Raw genomic sequence first — 19,330 nt, 5'->3', positions numbered from 1 at the left:
ATGTGTTCATACACATAATCTTGTAAAGAACAGCAAGCTGAGTGGATGGGGGCGGGGTAGAAAGCACGACGGACACAATTTTGCCATGTGTTGGGCAAAGTTAGATAATTGGGTCCATCTGAGCACAGAGAGCTCCCAGGCAAGGTAAAAAGCAAAACACAAATTGATTTCCAACGCTCGGTGAGGGCCACTAGAAACCAATTCTAAATACACAGGACCACAGCCTCCATAATGAAGAAATCTTATGTTTATTTAACACTTTGGCCAGACCAGCCCCTTCGAAGGGGTCACCAATTTAGGAAAGAGGAACCACACACCATCATTCACTTTCCTGCAGTTTCACCATTTTCTAATTATTTCTATTGGCCCTGCTTTATTCTTTCTGCAAATTAAGGGGCAGGGGTTCTATATTAGATCAGCAATGTCTGGTTCTTATCCAAATATTCCACCTAATGAGGACATACGTTCTCATGAACTGGACAACCACTCTGCAACATTCCTGAGAATTGAATAATATAATAATCTTGAAAGTCAGCAGAGTGGATTACCCACTTTTTTTTTCTGGACTTGAACTTGTGACCTTAACAGTAGCGCTGCAAAAAAGCAAACGTGCTAAGCACTTTGCCCGAGTAAGCTTCCATGTAGACTTTTCATCTTAAATACACACAACTGAGAACAACTACAATTTTTGGAAAAGTATGTACAAACCCAATACTTCTTTTGATTACATATAAATACAAATTAGCTATTTTTCCTAAAAAGTGGTTATAATAGTAAATAAATACAAAATAAATCTGACCATTATACTTCATGTGCTGGGGTTGAACCCATATAAAATGTACAACTAAATACATTTTAAATCTTTAAGGAATAATTCTCTGATTAAAATATTTGCTTTCCCAACTTTTTTTTTTGTAGATATAAATATATTTTCAAAATAGCTGTGTTTTTTTTTTTTCTATTCCATTCCATAAATAAAGTCTTCATTGGGAAATATTAAAGTGTCAACTTGGTGTTTTGTGTTTTTTTTTTTTTTTTGGTTTTTTTTGCTTTTTTCTAAAATACATATATATATATATATATATATATATATATATATATTTCATTTTGCTGTGCTAACGACACCCGCAACCCTCCACAACCATGTCCTGGTAGTTCTTTAATACGACCTTTTCGTTTTCGTCAAGGTACAGCATGGAGATGGCGCTGAGTTCCGTTGGGACACAGCACGCCTTTGGAATCCTAGAGTTCACGGAATTGACCAGCGTCTGAACGATGGCGTGATTGGTGGAGTTCAGGTGATCGGCCAGGGGGAAGGGGCACTCCCCGTGGCAGTAAAAGGCGTGGTACCCCGGGGGGGCCACGATCCAGTCGTTCCACCCCACGTCGCTGAAGTCCACGTACAAAGGGTGCCTCTTGCAGCTGGACTTGAGGCGCTTCCGCTGCTTCTGCCTGGCCTGGCGCTTCTCCCGCTTGTGCAGAGGATGTCCCTTCCCATCGTGGCCGAACGTCACCAGCAGCGGCCGTATCTGTGACCAGCTGTGTTCGTCCTGGTGCAAAGCCCTGCTAATCCTCACGTGTCTCCTGGAGACACCATGGTTCGCCGCCAAGTGGGCCACTTCCACCACGAACCCGTGGTTGGCGTGGCCCTGCGCAGTCCACCGCATCACGGCGGGCGTGACGTCAAAGCTCTCCCACCTGCTGGCGTTCTGATTCACCAACCTGGTGTCCAACAGTCGGGTCACCGGGAATTCCGAGTTAGCGGAGGCGGGCTTCATAATTTCATAAATATTGATCCGGTGACGGAAACTGCTGTTACTTTCCAAAGCTTCCTGCATCTGTTCCCGAAAAACCTGAAGTTCTGCTGAGGTGATAAACTCCTCAGTGGGGATAGAAGTTAAATTGAAGAAGAATCGGCGGGCTGTTCTTCCACCAGTTTCTGGCAGTTCTTCCAAAGATTCTAATATCGTATAAAACAGGAAAAAAGAAAAGAAGGAAAATCATTCATTGGGATAAGCAATGACAATCTGACTGCATAGAAGAGTTTTTAAAACCTCATTTCAGGGTTTGATTTAATCCAAGTAAAAGTCTGCAATCAGAAAATTAAAATTTCTCCTTTAAATACAAAAGGAGGCTCCCTTTTCTATACATTCGTGTCATATGCACATCATGAAACACAGTTTCATAATCCATTGTTATGCTTTTGATCTAACGTGCGCACACGGCTTCCAGGTGGCTGTAATAGTGGGGGAAATGATGAAGCATTTCTTTGGAATTTGCAGACTTTAAAAAACCCAGAAACTTCAGCACTGTAGTTAGCTGAGGTCTAATGAGTGAGGATTTGTGGAAATTATTGCATTTCTTTAAGGAAAAAAAAAGGCTTTTATGTCAATCCCTTAAGCGGTATCCTAAAACATTACTCTGCAATTTAGATGATTTACAAATCTCGATATACAGATTTCAGTTTCCTAATTAAAGACTCCGAAACGCAACATCAACGACGACATTTTGCAAAGCATACCCTACTATTTTACTCAAAAGTCCAGAGACAAAGGCATTTATAGGGATCCACTTCTTTGGAAACATATGGGTGGTACTAAGACACTGCAGTAATTAAAGCTAAATGATTTCAAGAGAAAGAGCTTCCTAACTGTTGCCTGTTCTCTCACCTCCTCATGACCTCAGAATTGGAAATCTCATTTTAGATGATTCTGGAGGGGAAAAAAAAAAACTCTGGCTACTGTGTGTAGCTCCTTTACATTTCTTCAAAGAAATCGTAAATATATATATATATATATCTGCCTGATAAACTGCAGGATAGATGCAAAACTAAGGAAAATCTACAAAAATATGACAATAATATTCATGACATAAGGGATCATCTCATCTATTACAGAACGGTCTTTCTACATCTATTACCATTATTTCAAAAGAGCAATTTAAATGGGCCATACAGAAAAGTTTTACCTGGTTTAAGATTCCTGAAAATATATTTTAAGGAGTATTGTTTTCTAAGCAAAGAAAGAAACACAATGTAGCCCTTGGAAATGCTTATAATCTGCAAACGGTCAAAGATACATTATCATCACGTTAATATTAAAAGGCCCTAGAAGAACTGGAGATGTTTGGGTTTATTTTTGTCTAGCTTTACCACATCCTGCCATTTCACTGTCAAAACACTTTACCTGCTTCATCAAGGACCTCCAACGTAAGGTCTTAAAATCTATTTGGCCACAGTTCCCTTTCATAGTTTCCTAAGTGGAAACTCTGTTTTGATTAATTTTATGGTTGTATTTCCCCTGAAGACAAAGAGCTGTAAGGCCCTCACAGAATTTAGACGCTTTAGCAAAGGAGAATCACTTCGGCTCACTCACTAGAAGGCGCGACCTGTGTAAAACTTCACCATCAAAGCAAAAGCCACCATCCCCCGCCAAAGGGGAGCAGCAGGTCCAACAGGGCCCAGCTTATACCAAATTAGGGAGTCAGGTTTTAATGCAGAAGTTCTCAAACGTGAGTGTGAACACGAAACACCCAGGGAAGGAGCCTTCAAACTTAAAATGCAGATTCTGGTCTAGCAGGCCTGAGCAGGGTCAGATTCTTCATTTCCAGCCAGCACCCAGGAGGCGGTGGGAGGCTGTGGGTTGGTGAGCCTCGCTTCTGGGGTGCCCAGGGGGCATGGGAGGCTCTGCAGATTCCAGGAATTACTTTTGGTGGAAGAGCATATCTTTAAGCCCTTTTTTGTTAATATAAAATTGAGTGGAACCATTAGCGTTGGTCATGGGACAAGCGCTGAGGCCAGGGGTGGGCAGCTGGGGACTCAGCTTGGAGGGCTGTTTGGAAGCTCATCTACCTGGACATGGAGACTGAGGTCGAGAAGCCAGCCCCCTCTGCCCTCTCAGGTCTAGCAATCCCCACCTCTTGAAATACCTTCCGGGATCCATCCACATTTAAACCCCATTGTTGTCACCTCATGCCAGGCCATGAGATGACCATCAGCTAACCCTCCCACCAATCGAGCCGGCGGTCTCCCTCAGTGACCTCCAAGGAGTGAACAGGAGGCCAGAGCCGGACTCCCCCCAGGCCACGGCCTTCTCTGAGGCCAGACACTCAAATCCATGTTCTTTCCTTCTAAAGAGGGAGGAGGAAAGACAGATTATCCAGCGCATTCACCAAAGACCTGCATTAACAAAAAGGCATCCAGAGAACTCACCATTGCAACCAACACTCTGCATACCGATCCAGACAGAAAAAGGAGAGCCATAAACACACACAAGGCCAGAGGAAGAGGATGAGGGGAGAAACTCCAAAATGAGGAACAGCTGAGGTAAGTGAAGTCAAGGAAGGGAGAGTGAAAGAGGATCACATGGAACAGCCACCCTCCAAAGAGGAAGCAGAAGGGTGACTCAGAGAAAATTGTCCTGTTCAACCAGGTCTGACCTCTTTGACCTATCGCATTTGCATGTGGTTCGAAATCTCCTTGGAAATAAGTGACAGTGGAAAACTGAAAACAGCGCTGTTAAATTATCACTATATGTGAATTATAATGACATAACCTGAAGTCCTTTCTCCAGCTGCCCCTCGGGCCACCTATTCCTTGGAAGATCTTTATGTATCCTTCATGATGACACCCCTGGCTGGAGACTTGGGTCACAGGGAAAGCTGGAGGTTCATAGAAAAGCCCAAATCCAGGAAACCAATTGCCAGAGGTAAGCGAAAAATTTGTCTTTGATCTGCCAGGGAGGATCATGAAACTTTGAGGGTAGAAAAATCAAATCGGCCTATTTGAAAAAAAGTAAATTAAAGAAAAAAAAGGAACCTTCTGCAAATTATCTCGGCATGCTGGGGATTAAATATGGAGAATTTAGCCTCATTAGGTAAAGCATGCCTTTTAGGTCCCTTAGATACTTGTTAATGCTCTGTAAATATCCGGTGTTGGATATGCTGCCCTTGCTGGTGGCGTTGAGGATTCTGGCTTATCTTATACCAGCGTCCCAAAGCCTCTAAGTTCTTTACCAAATGGATGGAGCTGTCTGCAAAAAAAAGTGAGCAAGGAAAGAAAACTAAGGTGACAATGGTATTCAACTCCTCCAAACGTGAAGTCCTGACTTAATCACCCCACTCTGTCAATTATTCATCCAGCTTGGCAACAGCCGAAAGATGGGCCTGCACTTTCTCAACCTTTGTCTAGATGTAGCCAGCCTGTGTCCATTCTGGTTTCCTTTTCCTGAGACACAAGGGAAGAATATGACATAAAAGAAAGACGTCATAGTGGCAATGATAGCTAATATCTTCTGCATGCTTTTTGTGATCTGTCACTGAGAGCTTTAGATGAATGATCTCAGTGTTAACTGATTAGAGAGGAACTGTTCTTATCTCCATTCTGTAAGTGAAATAGTTGGGGCTCAGAAAGGTTAAGTAACTCACCTTAGGTCACAGAAGTAGTACACGCAGAAAACTACGAGCTCAAGGCTACTGCACACTTTGAGCTTCTAACCACTAGACCGCACCAGCACATGGAGGCAAAAACTCAACCAAAGTCAAAACCATGAGGGGCACGTTCATGTGTAGGACAATAATAACTGTGGGGTGAGATCTGTGCCAACCACAGGGAGAGAAATGGACTGCCAGAGAACGGTGGGGACAGAAGACAGAACTAAATAAACAGAAAAGTAAATTGGCATGACCCACTGGCACAGGTGTGAAATCACTTGCTGAACGTCACCGACATTTGGTGGCTACCTTAACACATGGAGAGTTTTAGCAAATGTGAGTTGTGATGCTTTGAGGATTTTGCAATTCTCCTTTAAATATCCATTAAAACCTGGGGATGTTCTGGGAACAGCCATAAGTTTGGAAAGCACTGCCCTGAAACAAAATGAAAGTGACTGAGAATAACAAACAAGGTTTCCTAGAATGTAAAATAATTGCTAGAGAATTAATACATAAGAGGGGAAAAAAAGGGTAAACTATACAAGATGAAAAGGAGTTAGGCTTTTAAAAGTAGACACCAAAGGAAGGGGCAATTAGAGGAAAGAGCAGCGACTCCTCTTCAGCACTGCCTTGACCTCTGCCCATCGAGCCAGCACTTTTGGGCTCATCAAGGCCCTCTTGTTGTCTCCTGACTGCTCAGAAGTCTAAAAAAGACAAAAATGGCCCAATGAAAAGGGATCCAAAGAGAAGACAGGGCACCCACTCAGAAGAGGTGCAAGAGGAAACAGCAGTGCCAAGGAATTGCATCCGGCATCAGAGCCCAATCCCAATGAGCATTCCAAGGAGAAAGCTCTCCCACTTCAGGGTGCCTGCAGGAATCCCAGTGGGGCAGGGGAAAGCATCCAGGTAAGTACGGCTTCTGGGGTCTGTGTCCAAATCCTCTGGCTATCCTGGGAATTTGTTGGCATAAGTTCTCCATCACAGGGCAATAGCTGTTTCCTGAACTTTTCTATTATATGGACATGTTCCTGTTAATTACATTAGTGGGAACAGGGTTCAACTGTATTTGAAAGCTTTAATCCTAGCAGAAAATAATTCTGTTATCCCGTGCAAAAAGAAGACTGTGTCCTTGAGAGTCTGGAGAGCAAGCATGTGGTCCTGTAGGCTAATCTAACAGGAAAGCCGAAAGACATTTTGCAGGGCCAGTGAAGTTAACCAATTTCAAAGTGTTTCTGACCGCAGCAAAGGGCAAAACACCCTCCAGGAGGAGAAGGTGTTTTTCTGCTCTTGATGGCCATTCTGAAAGGCCTGTGTGGCTCAAGCACTTTTTAATGACTTTGAAAAGAGAAAATCTGAGCAAAGCTTTGACTCTCCCCAATAAGTCACCGCAGAAAGAGACAAAATTCAAGAGGAGAAAGTTTAAGGGATACTTTGGTCTCAGATTGCCTATGATGTAGTCCCAAACTTCACATTGGCTGAAAGACGCCATCACGACAGCTCCTTTGTTCTTCAAGATGGCGCCCACACACAGAACCAACGGGTAATTCTTGTGATGGAATGCCCAAATAAATGGCTACTAATGGGGTAGATAGCCAATTCTGCTCTTGAGAAAAGAGGTAACAGCTTGGTTTATTAAAAGACTTTGAGTGGGATGCAGCATGGCACAGACACATTTATAAAAACCAAACACAGTTACACACAATGAAATAGTCCTCAAAAAGTACGCAATGTGGCAAAATGACAGTTTTTCTGACTAATCTAATTGCATTAAGACCTGAATTTACTGCAATCTGCTTTTAAGCAGGTGGGTAACTTACGTACTATATGCCTGTAATAGCTACAGCTGTAGAGATGTAACATCTGACTTACAAACTCAAGCATGCTATTTCAGTTAAAATAACACATTCAAATAATTTGCAGCCTGTTTAGTTTTGAGCGAGTAACTTCTAGAGTAATAATTTTCAGTCTCTGAGACTAAGCAGACCTCACTGATGAAATCCTCATGCACTTGATGTTTTTGATGTCAAATGACTTAAAACGAGCTTCCTCTTGAGCTGAGAGACACACACAACCTTCCTGGCCTTAAAACTAAAGTTTAAAATGGTTTCTATGCTAAGTTTCCAGGAGACTGGCTGAAACAGCTGCTCTTTTCTACCCAGAAAACTATTCTAATCATGTTCAGCTGGGTCCATGATCATCCCAGGGTTATGGTGACAGAATGTGCGCACACAAATGAAAACATTTCTACAACAGACAACTGCTTCGGTGGGTGAATTCTGCAGGAGAATGAGGCCTTCCTGCCTCTCCAATAGGATTTCTGCAAGCAGAGAGCACCTCACTTAGAAATGTATTTGAAAATGAACGGTCAACTCAGGGTCCCCTGCCTCATGGGATGGGACCTCATGACCCTTTTCTCCGTAAGCTGGCTTTGGGGCTTTTGACCACTGTCAACCAGGATTCTCACAGGAATTAAGTCACACTTCACACTGGAATAAAATGCCTACCTGTGACAAGTGTAGATTTCCATGTGAAATTTACCCCCAGCCCCGAGCATTGCCAGGTAAGGAAGGAAACTCTATTCCCAACTCTACCAGCGGTTGGTCTGTGGTTGAAGGAACTAGAACTTGAAGGACCTTGAAGGAACTCGTGCTCTACTTAGAATGCATTAAGCCAAAGGGGCATTTAAAAGTGTCAGAAAAGCATTGAGGTGGAACGTGTTTTTGACTAACTGCTCTAAGAATTGAGGTCCAAGAGATCTCATGAGCCGCTCCAGGACACTTCAAATCCACTACATGCCTTGCTGATGAAACAAGCAGGAATGTCCTACCTAAAAACACACACACATCCAGCATCTTAAAAAAACACATTTCAAGGTACACGAAGGAAAACAGGCAGCGGCTGCTAAAGCCTTGTCTGTACTGAGCCTACCTCAGCCTTAGGCAGGAGACAAGAAAGTCCTTGTGGAAGCAAAGAAGACTGATCTGGAACTGATCTCCCACGGGGATTAGAGAGGGATTCAAAGTCTTCCAACCCAGGCCCAGATCAACTGTAAATTAGTCCCTGGGCTTTGATTTTGCAAAACTATCTCTGAAAATTCGGCCCTTGGCTCTGTCTAGCCTGAAACCCTGGCTCAGGCACGAGAGATTTATAGAGCAAGGGCTTCCAAAAGACAGAGACGTCCCCATTCTCTCCAGGCGGAATTCCCGGACGCTTAGCTGACCAGGGGCACTCGTTCTGCCCTCACCTTCCCCATCACTTGATTTTCTCGGGTTCCTGGGGGAGGAGTCGCCCTTCTGGCTGCGAGCCAAGGAAAGGGGACGGATTTGCTAAGGGGAATCCCTGGCTCCCCCACCGCAAGCAGTGCCTCAAAACCTGCTTCTGGAAAGAGCGCGGAGAGGCCGGAGCGGGGACGCCGGCTGCTACCCGGCCAAGCTGTCCCTCCAGGGATGGCTGAAGCCGGCCCGAGGGGGGCCGTGCAGGGCGCCCCCCGCCGCGCCCCCGCGCCCCGTCCCCGCGCCCGGTGCCCGCCCGGCACCTTACCTTCGTGGTGGAAGCTGCGCACGGTGTTGGCGCGGCTGGCCGCCCTCTCCAGCCGGTGGTCGGGGGCGGGCGCGCCCGGCTGGCCCGAGTGGCGGCGGTACAGGTCCAGCATGTAGGGGGGCACCACGGCGTCCCTGCTGGGCGTGGGTCTCTGCTTCAGCCCGAACATGCTGAGCAGCCGCAGCTCGAACTCGCTCAGGACGTCTTCCGAGGGCCGCGGCGAGGGGCCGCCCGCAGGCGCCGCGAACTTTCTCCGGCCCAGCTCGGGCACGAGGCCGGCCGCGCCGCCCAGGAGGACCTGGGGAAGCAGCAACGCTAGAAGACAGCGGGTCCCGGCCACCATGGTCGACCTGCGGACAGGGCCGGCGTGAGTCACTGCGCTCCCCGCCCCCCCCCCACGCGCCGCCGCCTCCAGGGTGCCCCCCTGGCTTGCAGCACCAGGGGCTCCGTCAGGGGGGCTGGAGGCTACAAGGGTCCCTAGTCCCTGAGCCCGGCGGCGTGTACCCCCACCCCACCCCTGACTCCCTCTCACCCGCGCGCCCTCTGGTTTGGGTTTTGTCCCTGCCCCTTCCCTCGCCTACGGCTGTCACCTCTTTTCTGGGACAGCGAGCGCAGGGGGCACCGCCCCCGGGCCTGCCTCTGCGTCCCCTCTGTCAACCCAAACCCGGGGCACAGCGCTCGCTTGATTAGAGACACGCGAGGACGGCGCATGTGACTTCCTCGAGGCGCCTTCAAAACTTCCTGGTCCACACACGCACCACCTACAGGTCCCGGACTGCGCACTCCCGGCCACCGCTTCCGACCCGACTGGCCCCTGGGGACCCCCCAAACTTGGGGGCTGTCAGGAGGGCCGCCCCGCCCCCGTGCTAGGCGGACCAGATACACCTCCATCCTCCCGGGTTACGTAAAGGACTGCTGGCGGGCCGCTCGCGCGTCAGCGGCTCAAAACAGCGCGCCCAGGTCCTGAGGACGCGCTGCCTCCTCGCACCCCAACTTCGGATGCTCCCCCCAGTGGACTCCCGGGAAACGATCTCCCAGGAAAAGGAAAAGGGAGAGGGCACAGCCGCGGCGGGCGCACGGGGTGGCAGCTAACGGGTGACCCGGGGCTGCCGTCTCTGCGGGGTTCCTCGGACTTTTAAAATCACTCTAGTGTTAACATCCACAATAAGTAGGCGAGGAGGAAGCAGGGCCGGGAGCCGGGCGGGGGCCCTCCCGCAGGGCTCGGCCGCACGTGGGCCGGGAGGGGCTGCCCGCGCCCGCCCTCCGGGGCCCGGCAGGGGCTCAGCCGCCGCACCGAGCGCTCCCCGCGCCCCCCGCCCCGCAGCCCGGCCCGCGCCCGCGTGCTCTACCTTTACGAGGCCGCAGACCGTCTAGGAAGCACGCGGGGACAGGTCCATCGAGAGCGCCTCCGCATGGAAAAAGCTCCGGCCGCAGGCCCTGGCGCCGCGACGGGGCGTCTGCGCCCTTCCTCGGCCTTCTCCTCCTCCGCCCGGGCGCCGGCCGGGCGGTCCCGCTCTCCGCGCGGGGAGCGGCGTGGCGGGCCCGGGCCGGGCCGAGGGGCGGCGGGGCGGCGGCGGGCCTGGCTGCGAGCGCGGCACCGGCGCGGCGGGAGCGCAAGTCCCTCTCCCTGCGAGTTCAAGAAGCCTCCAGCCAAGTGCTGACACACACCAGCGAGCAGGGGGAGGAGTGCGCGGCGGGGCGGGCGGGCGGCGAGCACACGCGGGTGCTGCCGGCGGCTGCAGGGGCCGGCGCCCGCGGGGCGCGGGGCCGGCGCCGGGACGCGGGGGGCGCGGGGCGCGCGCGCGGCGCTAGCTCCGCCGCGGCCCGCAGCGCGGGCCAGACATCCTGGGCGACGCCGGTTCCGGGGAGGGCGGCAGCGGCGGCGATCTCGGGGCCGGGCGGGTGGCCCCCCCGCATCACTCCGCCTGGCGCGGGCGCAGCCCCCTCAGCGCTCGCCTGCCCACGCCACCGCGGCCCCGGCGCCCCGTCCCGCGCGGGCGCATTCTCCGGAGGGGCGAGGCGAGTCCCCGGCCGCCGGCGCGGGTGGCCGCGCTCCTCGAGCCCCGCGGCGTGGCCGGCCCGCGGCGCGATCAGCACTCGGGCGGCGCGGCCCGGGCCCCGGCACCCCGGCGGGGGCTGCGGGGCATCGCGGCCGGCGGCTCCCCCGCGCCCTGCGCGCCGCTCCCGGCTCCGGCGCGGCCCGGGCGGCCGAGGCCACGGCGCGGCGGCGCGCGGCGGGCGGCTGGGGCTCCGCGGGGCGGCCTCCGGGGGCGCTGGGGGCGGCGGCCGAGGCCCGGGGCGGCGGGAGCGCGGAGCGGTGGCGCGGGCCGAGCGCGGCAGGCGAGGGCTCCGGCGGCGGTGGCGCCGTGGCGCGGCGCTCGCGGCTTTTAAAGGGGACGCCGCCTGCCGGCTCCCGCCCGGCCGGGCCGAACACCTCCCCCTCGGCGGCGCGGGCCGGCGCTGCGCAGGGGATCCCCGGGCGGGCGGGAGCGGGCGCAGGGGTGTGGACGGCGCGCCCGGCGGCCGGGCGGGGGTGGGCGGGGGGGGGGGGGCGAGCGCGGGGCGCACTCCGCCCCCTGCGCCCGGGACAGGAACGGAGCGCCCACCCTCGCGGGGCCCCGGGGCGGGGAGATGCGGACACATCAAGGGCCAGCCCCCCTCGGCCCACGGGGCCCGTTATTCAACTTTCAGCATGAAGTTTTCCTGAAGGCGGCGATCTGGGGAGGGGACAAGAAAAGCCACCAACCAAGTTAGGGGGCGACTTGGCCCAAGAGTGGCATAGACACGTCCGTTTCCCCGGGCTGGGGGTGGGAGGACCCTAGGCTGGGAACCGGGTCTTATTTAGACCTTAACCCTTTGTTGTACAGGAGTCTGTCCGTCCAGGCAAACTGAGGCCCCCTTTCTAGAAACGCGTCTGCAGGGGGAAACCGCTGCCATCCTGCTCTCCGTGACAACGGCGCGACGGGGCTGCGTGGGCACCGGGAGGAGAGGAGGAGAGGAGGGCTCTGGCTTCCCACGGTGCCGCCGCCTCGGGGGACGGGAAGGCGCGCGGCGGGGCCGGCACCCCGGCCGAGTCCGGCTGGGGACCCGCAGCCCCGAGCCCCTCCCGCCCCGCGCGGCACTTGTCCTCCTCGCGCAAATGCTCCCCGCGCCCCCTGCGCTCCGGCTGCTGGGTCTCGGGGCCCACGCTCTGTCCCTCTCCGGACACCCCCGTAGGGAGCGCGACCCGGTTGCCCGCGTGATCCCCTAAAAGCCGAAAAAGCCCGGGTCCCCCAACTCGGTTCCGCCTGCGCCAGCGCCTTGGTGCGGACCCAGAAAACTGAGCCGCGCGGGTAGGGGCGCTCGGCTCTGGCGCGTGTCGTGTTGGCTGGAAGGCGGGGCGGGTCCAGGCCCTGCTCCCCTCAGTCGGGTGGACGCCCCGCAGAGCGGGGTCAGGCACCGGGGCTTCTGCGGGTACAGAGTCAGCGCGGGGATTTTGCGGGAACAGCAGGGGTGGCGGTGGGGGTGTGCAAAACACAGGCACCGGGCCGCCGTGTCCCCTGAAAACGAAGCGCTGTGAAAGCCGCGTGTCCCTCGAATCCCTCGGCCCCAGACAGCGGGCCCTAAAAGCCCCTCTGCTCGTAGACCCGGGGCAGAGAGGGTCGGTGGCGCTTCTGAAGCGCTTTCCCTCCCTGCCCCGTTTAACGGAGGACGGTAAGCCATCGTTTCTGTCGTCGGTGAGATTTCAAAGCCAAACCAGGCCTGCGTGAGGCCTCGAGCGGCGAGTCAGGGAGGGGAAGTGGGCCGCGGCTGGGGCACCCCGAGAGCAGAGGAAAGCCGGGGCTCCGGGGGTGCCCTCGAGGGCGCGCGCAGCCGTGGGCGGGGCGGGGGCCTCGGCCGCTCGTGGACTCACCTTCCACGCCACGACGCGGGGGGAAGGCCGGCGCTTCCGGGCCGCATGGCCCGTCTCGGCGCGGCCCATCGCAGGCGCTCTCGGGGGGCCCCGAGCGCCGTCCCCGGGCGCCGGCCGGGCCCCCAAGAGCTGGGCGCTCGGGTTGTTTTTTGGAGATGGCTGCCCTCTGGTGGTGGAAAGGAGTTAGAACCCCCCGCGTGGGAAAAAGTCCACCAGTAAACCGGTAAAGCCACAGAACTCATCCAAGACGGATTTGGGGTACACAGCCCTGGATGGCCACACCTGCGGTTTTCCAATGCCAGGCCATAGCAGTAGTTAATATTGCTATTAAGTCAGTGGAGATGATCTGTCTCTTTTTTATTCTCTTCGTTAATGGGCCGCCCATTGCTTCGAGGTGACAGTGTTTGCCTTGAAGAGATTACTCACAGCTAGCCAGAGCCACCTCTACCTGTCTCCAAGGTTCATTCAAAGTCATCACACCCAAAGGGGGAGATTGCTTCTTGCTGGGTTTATTGAAATCCGTGTACCTGCCAGCTGATTGGGAGAGGAGCAAATTCAAATGACTTAAAGGGAATCAGCGAGTTAAGTTAAAACGCAAAGCCTCCCGGGCGAGGTTTCTCTGTACGAGCGGTAGTAGCGATTCCACTCCGCTCTTTTCTTGCAGAAGATTGTGTGTGGCCACGACCCAGGATGAAACTGTCAGAAGAGTCAGCCTCTGGCTACTCCCGTAGAGGTTCAACCCAGATAGCATTTACTTTTATTGCCTCCTGCAGCTATTAGCATTCGCCATTGTTCTTACTAGGCCAACCATTATGCAAATTAACATTAAAATAACGATCCCCGCATACTGTAAAGGTCACAGCCGGCATTAAACGATCCGTTTACCTTGTCATTGTCATTCTAGTGAAAGCTGTGGCAAGCTCCAGGAGAAAAGGCTGGGCTTTTTAGCATCGGTGTCATTTGGCTACTCTTGGTGACACCCAACGGCAGTTCTTCATCGGGATGAGGTGCTTTCATGGCAACCAGGAACCTCAGAAAAAGCGCAGTGTCTACTCTGCAGTGGACTCTTACCCTGTGGCGTTTAACTGGACAGGGTAGGAGGCCTGGGGGGTGGGCATTCAAATGCAGGACCAGAAGGCCAAGCCTGGGGCACGGCTTTCAGGCAAACACTGACTGCAACTTAAACGTCGAGAACGGGCTTGGTCGCCTGACCGGCGTACTTGAGGATGCGCACCGCATGTCTCCTATCCACGTGTGGCTCAGAGCCTCGTCCGGCTGCGTGACCGAGATCCTACTTCTCTCTCGGCCCTGCGTGGCTGCCTTGATGACAGTTGTCGCTGGTCCTCATCTCTGGATGGGGTGAGGAAATAGCCACCCTGCCTGCCTCGGGTGGGTTGGACTTGCTTGGAGAATTTGTCAGTGCTCTTCCAACAACCAGACCCGTTTGCTCTTCCTCCGTGTATCTTTCAGTATGGGTGTCTGCTTTCTGCCCGAAATGTGGCCAGATTTTGAGAGAGAGGACTTTGTATGTCTTCAGGGGCTGTTGTTGTTAACAGCTTTTATCACATTGACGTGCAGTGAATATTGGGTCAGAAAGCTCACCACCGGGGTCCATCTACGAGGAGGAGAATCTCACGCAGCCCCAGCTTCCTCATGAGTAATTTGTAGAGGTTAACAATGGGCCTCCTTATGAAGAACGCACGAGAATGTGTGTGTGAGGACAGTAATAAGCCGCAAAATTTAAATCACTGTGCTTATGCCAACTAATGTCATTTGTTTTTGGAAGATATGATTTCATCTTATTTTTTTTTGTCCTTGATAGATTCCAAAAATATGGGTCTAATGCACCTATACTTCTGAAAATAACTTCAGCCTTCCAAATAGGTTATTTTAGATAGCCATTAAATACTATTTACTTCAATCTATCCATATATTTGCCGGTCTTATCATTGTAGTAAAATGAGTTGATCTTCTGTTAATTAGGTTGTGAAGAGTCAACCATGGTATTTCTCTCTGCATATCCATTCTACAAATATTTATGGAGCATATGCCCATGGCGCTATGCCACTTGGGTCCAGGGAAGACAAAGACACCTAATCTTTGCACATAATGTACTTAGAATTCGGTGGAAGCTATGACACATGTTCACAGATAATAAATCTAAGGCATGTGCGATAAGAGCTTCAGAGAAGTGATAAACAAGTGCTGCAGGTTTAATGGAGAGCAATCTCACTTCTGAAATGTGGGCTCAATAAATGCATAACTTGGCGGGGCATTGCAGGTGCGCAGGTGCGTGGGATTTCAGCAGGATTAGCATCACCAGTAACAGCAGCACGGTTGCCACCAACATCCTGAGTGACTGCGCTTTCAAGACTTTTACGAGCTGCTTTCCATTTGTTCTTCCAGCCAGTTCTCACAGGATCTCTTGCTCCGTGGGTGGGGGTCCCTGTTTTACAGACGCTTGGGAAGGTTAAGCCATTTTCCCGAGCTCGTACAACTGGCACGTGGCAGGGAGGGCAGCCTAGGCTAGGCCCCTCGCTTTTGTTTTGGTTTCCTCTTCCCTCTGGGCTAACGGTCTTTCAGGTTCCCACAGCAGGAGCAGAGGCATCAGGGCGGGACGATGTAGGGTGGCGCTCCGCAGAGCACAGGCCGAGGTTGGGAAGTGGCTCTGGAGAGGGGAAGGCAGGGTGCCGGCCGAAAAGTGAGGGCGCAGTCCAAGGAGGCGGCCGGCGAGCGTTTAATGGAGACTTAGCTGAGCCGTGGGCAATGGCCAGGGACAGCGCTACACCCTGTCCCTGCACTGGGAGGCCAACCCAGGACACCCGCTGGGTGCAGGTAGAGCCTCTCCTAGAACCCCGAGAAAGGGGGAAGCGCAGGGCTCCGCATAGACAGCCGGAGGGTCAGTTCCTGGACTCTGCTTTTCTCCTAATCTCTGAACTCCTGTTGAGACCCCAATCAGCCGAATTTGACCAGAAAGATAAGGGTACTGGGTACCTATTGCTGCATGGCAATTTACTGCAAACTTCGCAGCTGAAACAGCACATGCGTTAGTGCACATTTCTGAGGGCCAGGGATCCAGCCCAGTTTACCTGGGTTCTCTGTTCAGGGCCCTACAGGGGCCGATCGAGGGGCTGGCTGGGGCTGCAAGCTCAGGTGGGTGTTGGAGAATCAACTAGCGGTGACCTCTTTCCTCAAGGCCAGCAGAAGAACATCTCTCTACTAGATCCTCTGTTGAAGGGCTCACCTGATTAGACCAGGCCCACCCAGGATAATCTCCCTCCCCCTTTGATTAACTTGGATTCAGTTTATGAGAGACCTTAGTTACATCTGCAGATGTCCCTTCAGCTTTGTCATACATCTAGACAGTGGTCTATGAGAAAGCCTGCAACCTTCAGCCTAGAACCTGAAACAGGAGTGGCGCAAAAACTGAGCTCTGGGAAACGGAGGGAATGAAGAACAAGGATTTCTTAAAGGAGATGGAAATTTCTGGAAACGTCCTTTCTCCACTGATCCAGGACACCAAATGTTATATGTGGCCAGGGCTTTTGAACTGACAGCTCATGTAAAATAAGGTGAATTGGCAACTGCAGCTCTAGCGCCTTGGAAGTTTAGGGAGCTGAGATCTGGTTTTTCGGGGAGCCTGATCCCCAGGGAACCCCCATGCAGCCCCACTGCAAACAGCCACCTTTGTCTCCCCTCAGTCTCCGAGTGGAACCTCTGTCCAGCAGAAAAGGGGCTCTTTCCTTTTCCTCCACCTGACAGTCATTTACACCCTCGTGCCATCAGCTCATGCCTTTTATTGCTCTCAGAACCACCCCCATTTTCCACAACAGTCCAGATACCATTGTTTCTTTTAATGATGCTTCCTGAATAGGGAGACCCAATAATTTATCATCCAGGCTGGGACAGTACCGAGAGTGAAAACTGGGAAGATATTAGTGCACTGGAGCAAGAGGCTTAAACAGCAGCTGTCCCAGCAAAGGGGGCCGTGCTCACCCCACTAACAGAGACTCCCTGCTGCGGCCGAGCCCGGCTTGTCCTTTCCCCAAATCCCATCCCTGCCATCGTCTGCGCCACTTCACTGGGTCCTCTTTCTAGGTTACCTCGCAGTGTTCTCTAGCTGCCCCCCTCCCCAATCATTTGTAATTTTCTTGAAATGTCTTTGTATGAGTCAATAGTGCCTTCCAAAGCGGTAAGCCTCAGTGAGCTTAATAAACGAGGGCGTACATGAAAACATACCCTATCTTTTTCATTTTCATAAACATTTGAAAAACGAAAGAGTTACCAGGGGACTAAGTACATATAAAATAGTCTGGTCCTGTCCTTGATGGTAAGCTTCTTCAGGTCAGCAAATGTTTGTTAAATGAATACAAATAATTGTCAATTAAATTACAGTGAATACGGGAGTGGGCGTAGCTCAGTGGTTGAGCTCCTGCTTCACATGCACGAGGCCTGATTCAATCCGTCCTCCTCCCTGCGCCTCCTAAAAACATTAGTGAATAGTAAGTGCCGATTATATTCCTCAAGTCCTTAAAAAGATCTTAAGCCCAAGATTCATAAACGCCCAACGATATCATGGGAAAATAATCGGTTTACAAATGAAGAGTTGTCGTTGGCCCCACTCTGGTGATTGTTCTTGTGATGATTCCCCGAGTTGACATTCACTTACGGTAACTAAGCAGTGAACTCGGGAGGACAGAAGGCCGTGCGGGTGAGCAAGTGACTGCGGCGTGACAAGTGTCTCCGGAGGGTTTGTGCAATAGCTGGAGCCACCTGGAGGCCTTTACTAAAACCCGGAACCCCCCGGAGAGCATTTGCGTGGTCACTGAGTCTTTACAAGAAATTTCCCAGGAGAGCAGCATTGGGGGAAATTCCGATGAATTCCTCAGAGCTCTTTGGGCACTTTCCGGGCTGTGTCTGTGCCCTCCCGGTGTGGGGTCCTTCCTTCTGGACTCCCTCTCCCTTGACCACCCTCCCGCCCGCCTGCAAACTCTTTTCCTCCTGGCGGTGAAGCAGCTGCGGGGCTGAAGGTGTCCGGGGGCGGCGTGCCGTCTGCATGAAGCCCCTCGGGTTGAAGGGACCGACTCCGGGGCAGAGTCGCTGGGTCCTCTCACCCAGGCAGGCTCACACCTTGCCTTACTAGGAAAAAATCAGGCTTCCCACCTATTTAGTTCATTAGAACCTGCTTGTTGAGCAAACAATATGAAGAAAAACAATCCGAAGTATACGCGACCCGAGGGAGCTGGCGAGTTTACTCTAAATGACCACCAAGAGCACAAGGCCCCTGTGGCCGGCAGGCCCGCGCTCCAGCACCAGCCCAGCGCACACCTGCCGGCCACCTGAGCTCCTGCCAGGTGTGCCAGGAAGCCCCTCCCAGGAGCCGCCTTTGGCCAAGGGCCTACGAAGTCCATAGCTCTCACCATCGGGGTTGGGAACTTGCCCCTCCCAGACTCCCCAAGGCCCAGGGGTCCGCGGGGAGGTAGGAGGACGCGCCCTTCCCGCCGCACTTCACAGCCGCACCAGGCTTTCCTTCCTCTTCCAGGGGGCTACCTGTACTCGGACCAGCCCCTGGAGGCGTCCCCCGACCTGAGAGAGTGCCCAGCTAAAGTGCCATGAATATAATTTGTGTTTTGCCTGGCATGAAGTAAAACCGTCGCGCTTGGAGATCTGTGGCCTGTGTTTCATTCACTTGCTCATTCAATGGCTGTTTGCTGTTCCCGGCAGTTTTTCTGGGCCTCCAAGGAACCATGTGGCAATTTACGCGAAATGATCCAATAGAAGTTCATGCCAGGTATGAGAGGTGAGCCAAGAGCGGAATGCCCACGTTCACCTGGAGTCAGCAAAGGTTCTCCGGAGGACAGAGCGGTTGAGTTGGATCATGAGAGTGAGCAGGTGTCGGGCAGGTGGACAGGGGAGCGGGAAGAGACCGCAGCAGGAACTGCAGGGAGAGAGGCAGAAAAGCACGACACATCACGGTGCATTAGATAAATGACAGGCAGTTCAGCGTGATGGGCAGACGGCAAACACTTTGCTGGGCCGAGGAATTTGTTCCCCCATAGGATCTGCTTTGCTGTTGAGAACAGTCTCTTTGGTAGACGTGGGCATGATGGTTTGGATTTGAGCCAGAGTGGAGGCAGGAGGACAAATTAAAAGGCTGCTGGATTTATTTAGGCAAGAAGTGGAAAGACCCTGAACTCAATAAAAGCAAGGGGCGAAGGAGACGACAAAGAGGTTGAAGAGGCAAGATGCTGATGGGATTTAAAAGCTGTGGGAGATGAAAAAGAAGAAATTGGGATGAGATTAACCAGTGTGGGAAATGCAGGAGAAACACGCGGTATTTATACATACATAGAGGTTCCCAGCATCCAAATTTCAGGTCTTAAAATTGTCAGTGATTATGTCCCTAGATTATTCCCCTAAAATCACTTGCGTCAGTAAGTATATATCAAAAAGGTAAGCTAAGTCCAC

The 19,330-nt window shown here is 52.7% G+C and overlaps 1 protein-coding gene across 1 annotated transcript; it reads right to left on the bottom strand.

Moving 5' to 3' along the window:
* Window positions 1-229: 229 nt before the first annotated feature.
* BMP2 (bone morphogenetic protein 2) lies at window positions 230-11,066 on the bottom strand. The gene is made up of 3 exons (XM_004470687.5): window positions 10,320-11,066; window positions 8,971-9,320; window positions 230-1,960 (listed from the first exon to the last, which is right to left on the bottom strand). Exons 2-3 carry the CDS (start codon window positions 9,311-9,313, stop codon window positions 1,116-1,118), a joined length of 1,188 nt encoding a protein of 395 aa, XP_004470744.1. The 5' UTR covers window positions 9,314-9,320; window positions 10,320-11,066; the 3' UTR covers window positions 230-1,115.
* Window positions 11,067-19,330: the final 8,264 nt, after the last annotated feature.

The sequence above is a fragment of the Dasypus novemcinctus genome, chromosome 24 (genome assembly GCF_030445035.2).
Source record: "Dasypus novemcinctus isolate mDasNov1 chromosome 24, mDasNov1.1.hap2, whole genome shotgun sequence".
NCBI lineage: Eukaryota > Metazoa > Chordata > Mammalia > Cingulata > Dasypodidae > Dasypus > Dasypus novemcinctus.
This window is presented reverse-complemented; position numbering and strand designations above follow the sequence as displayed.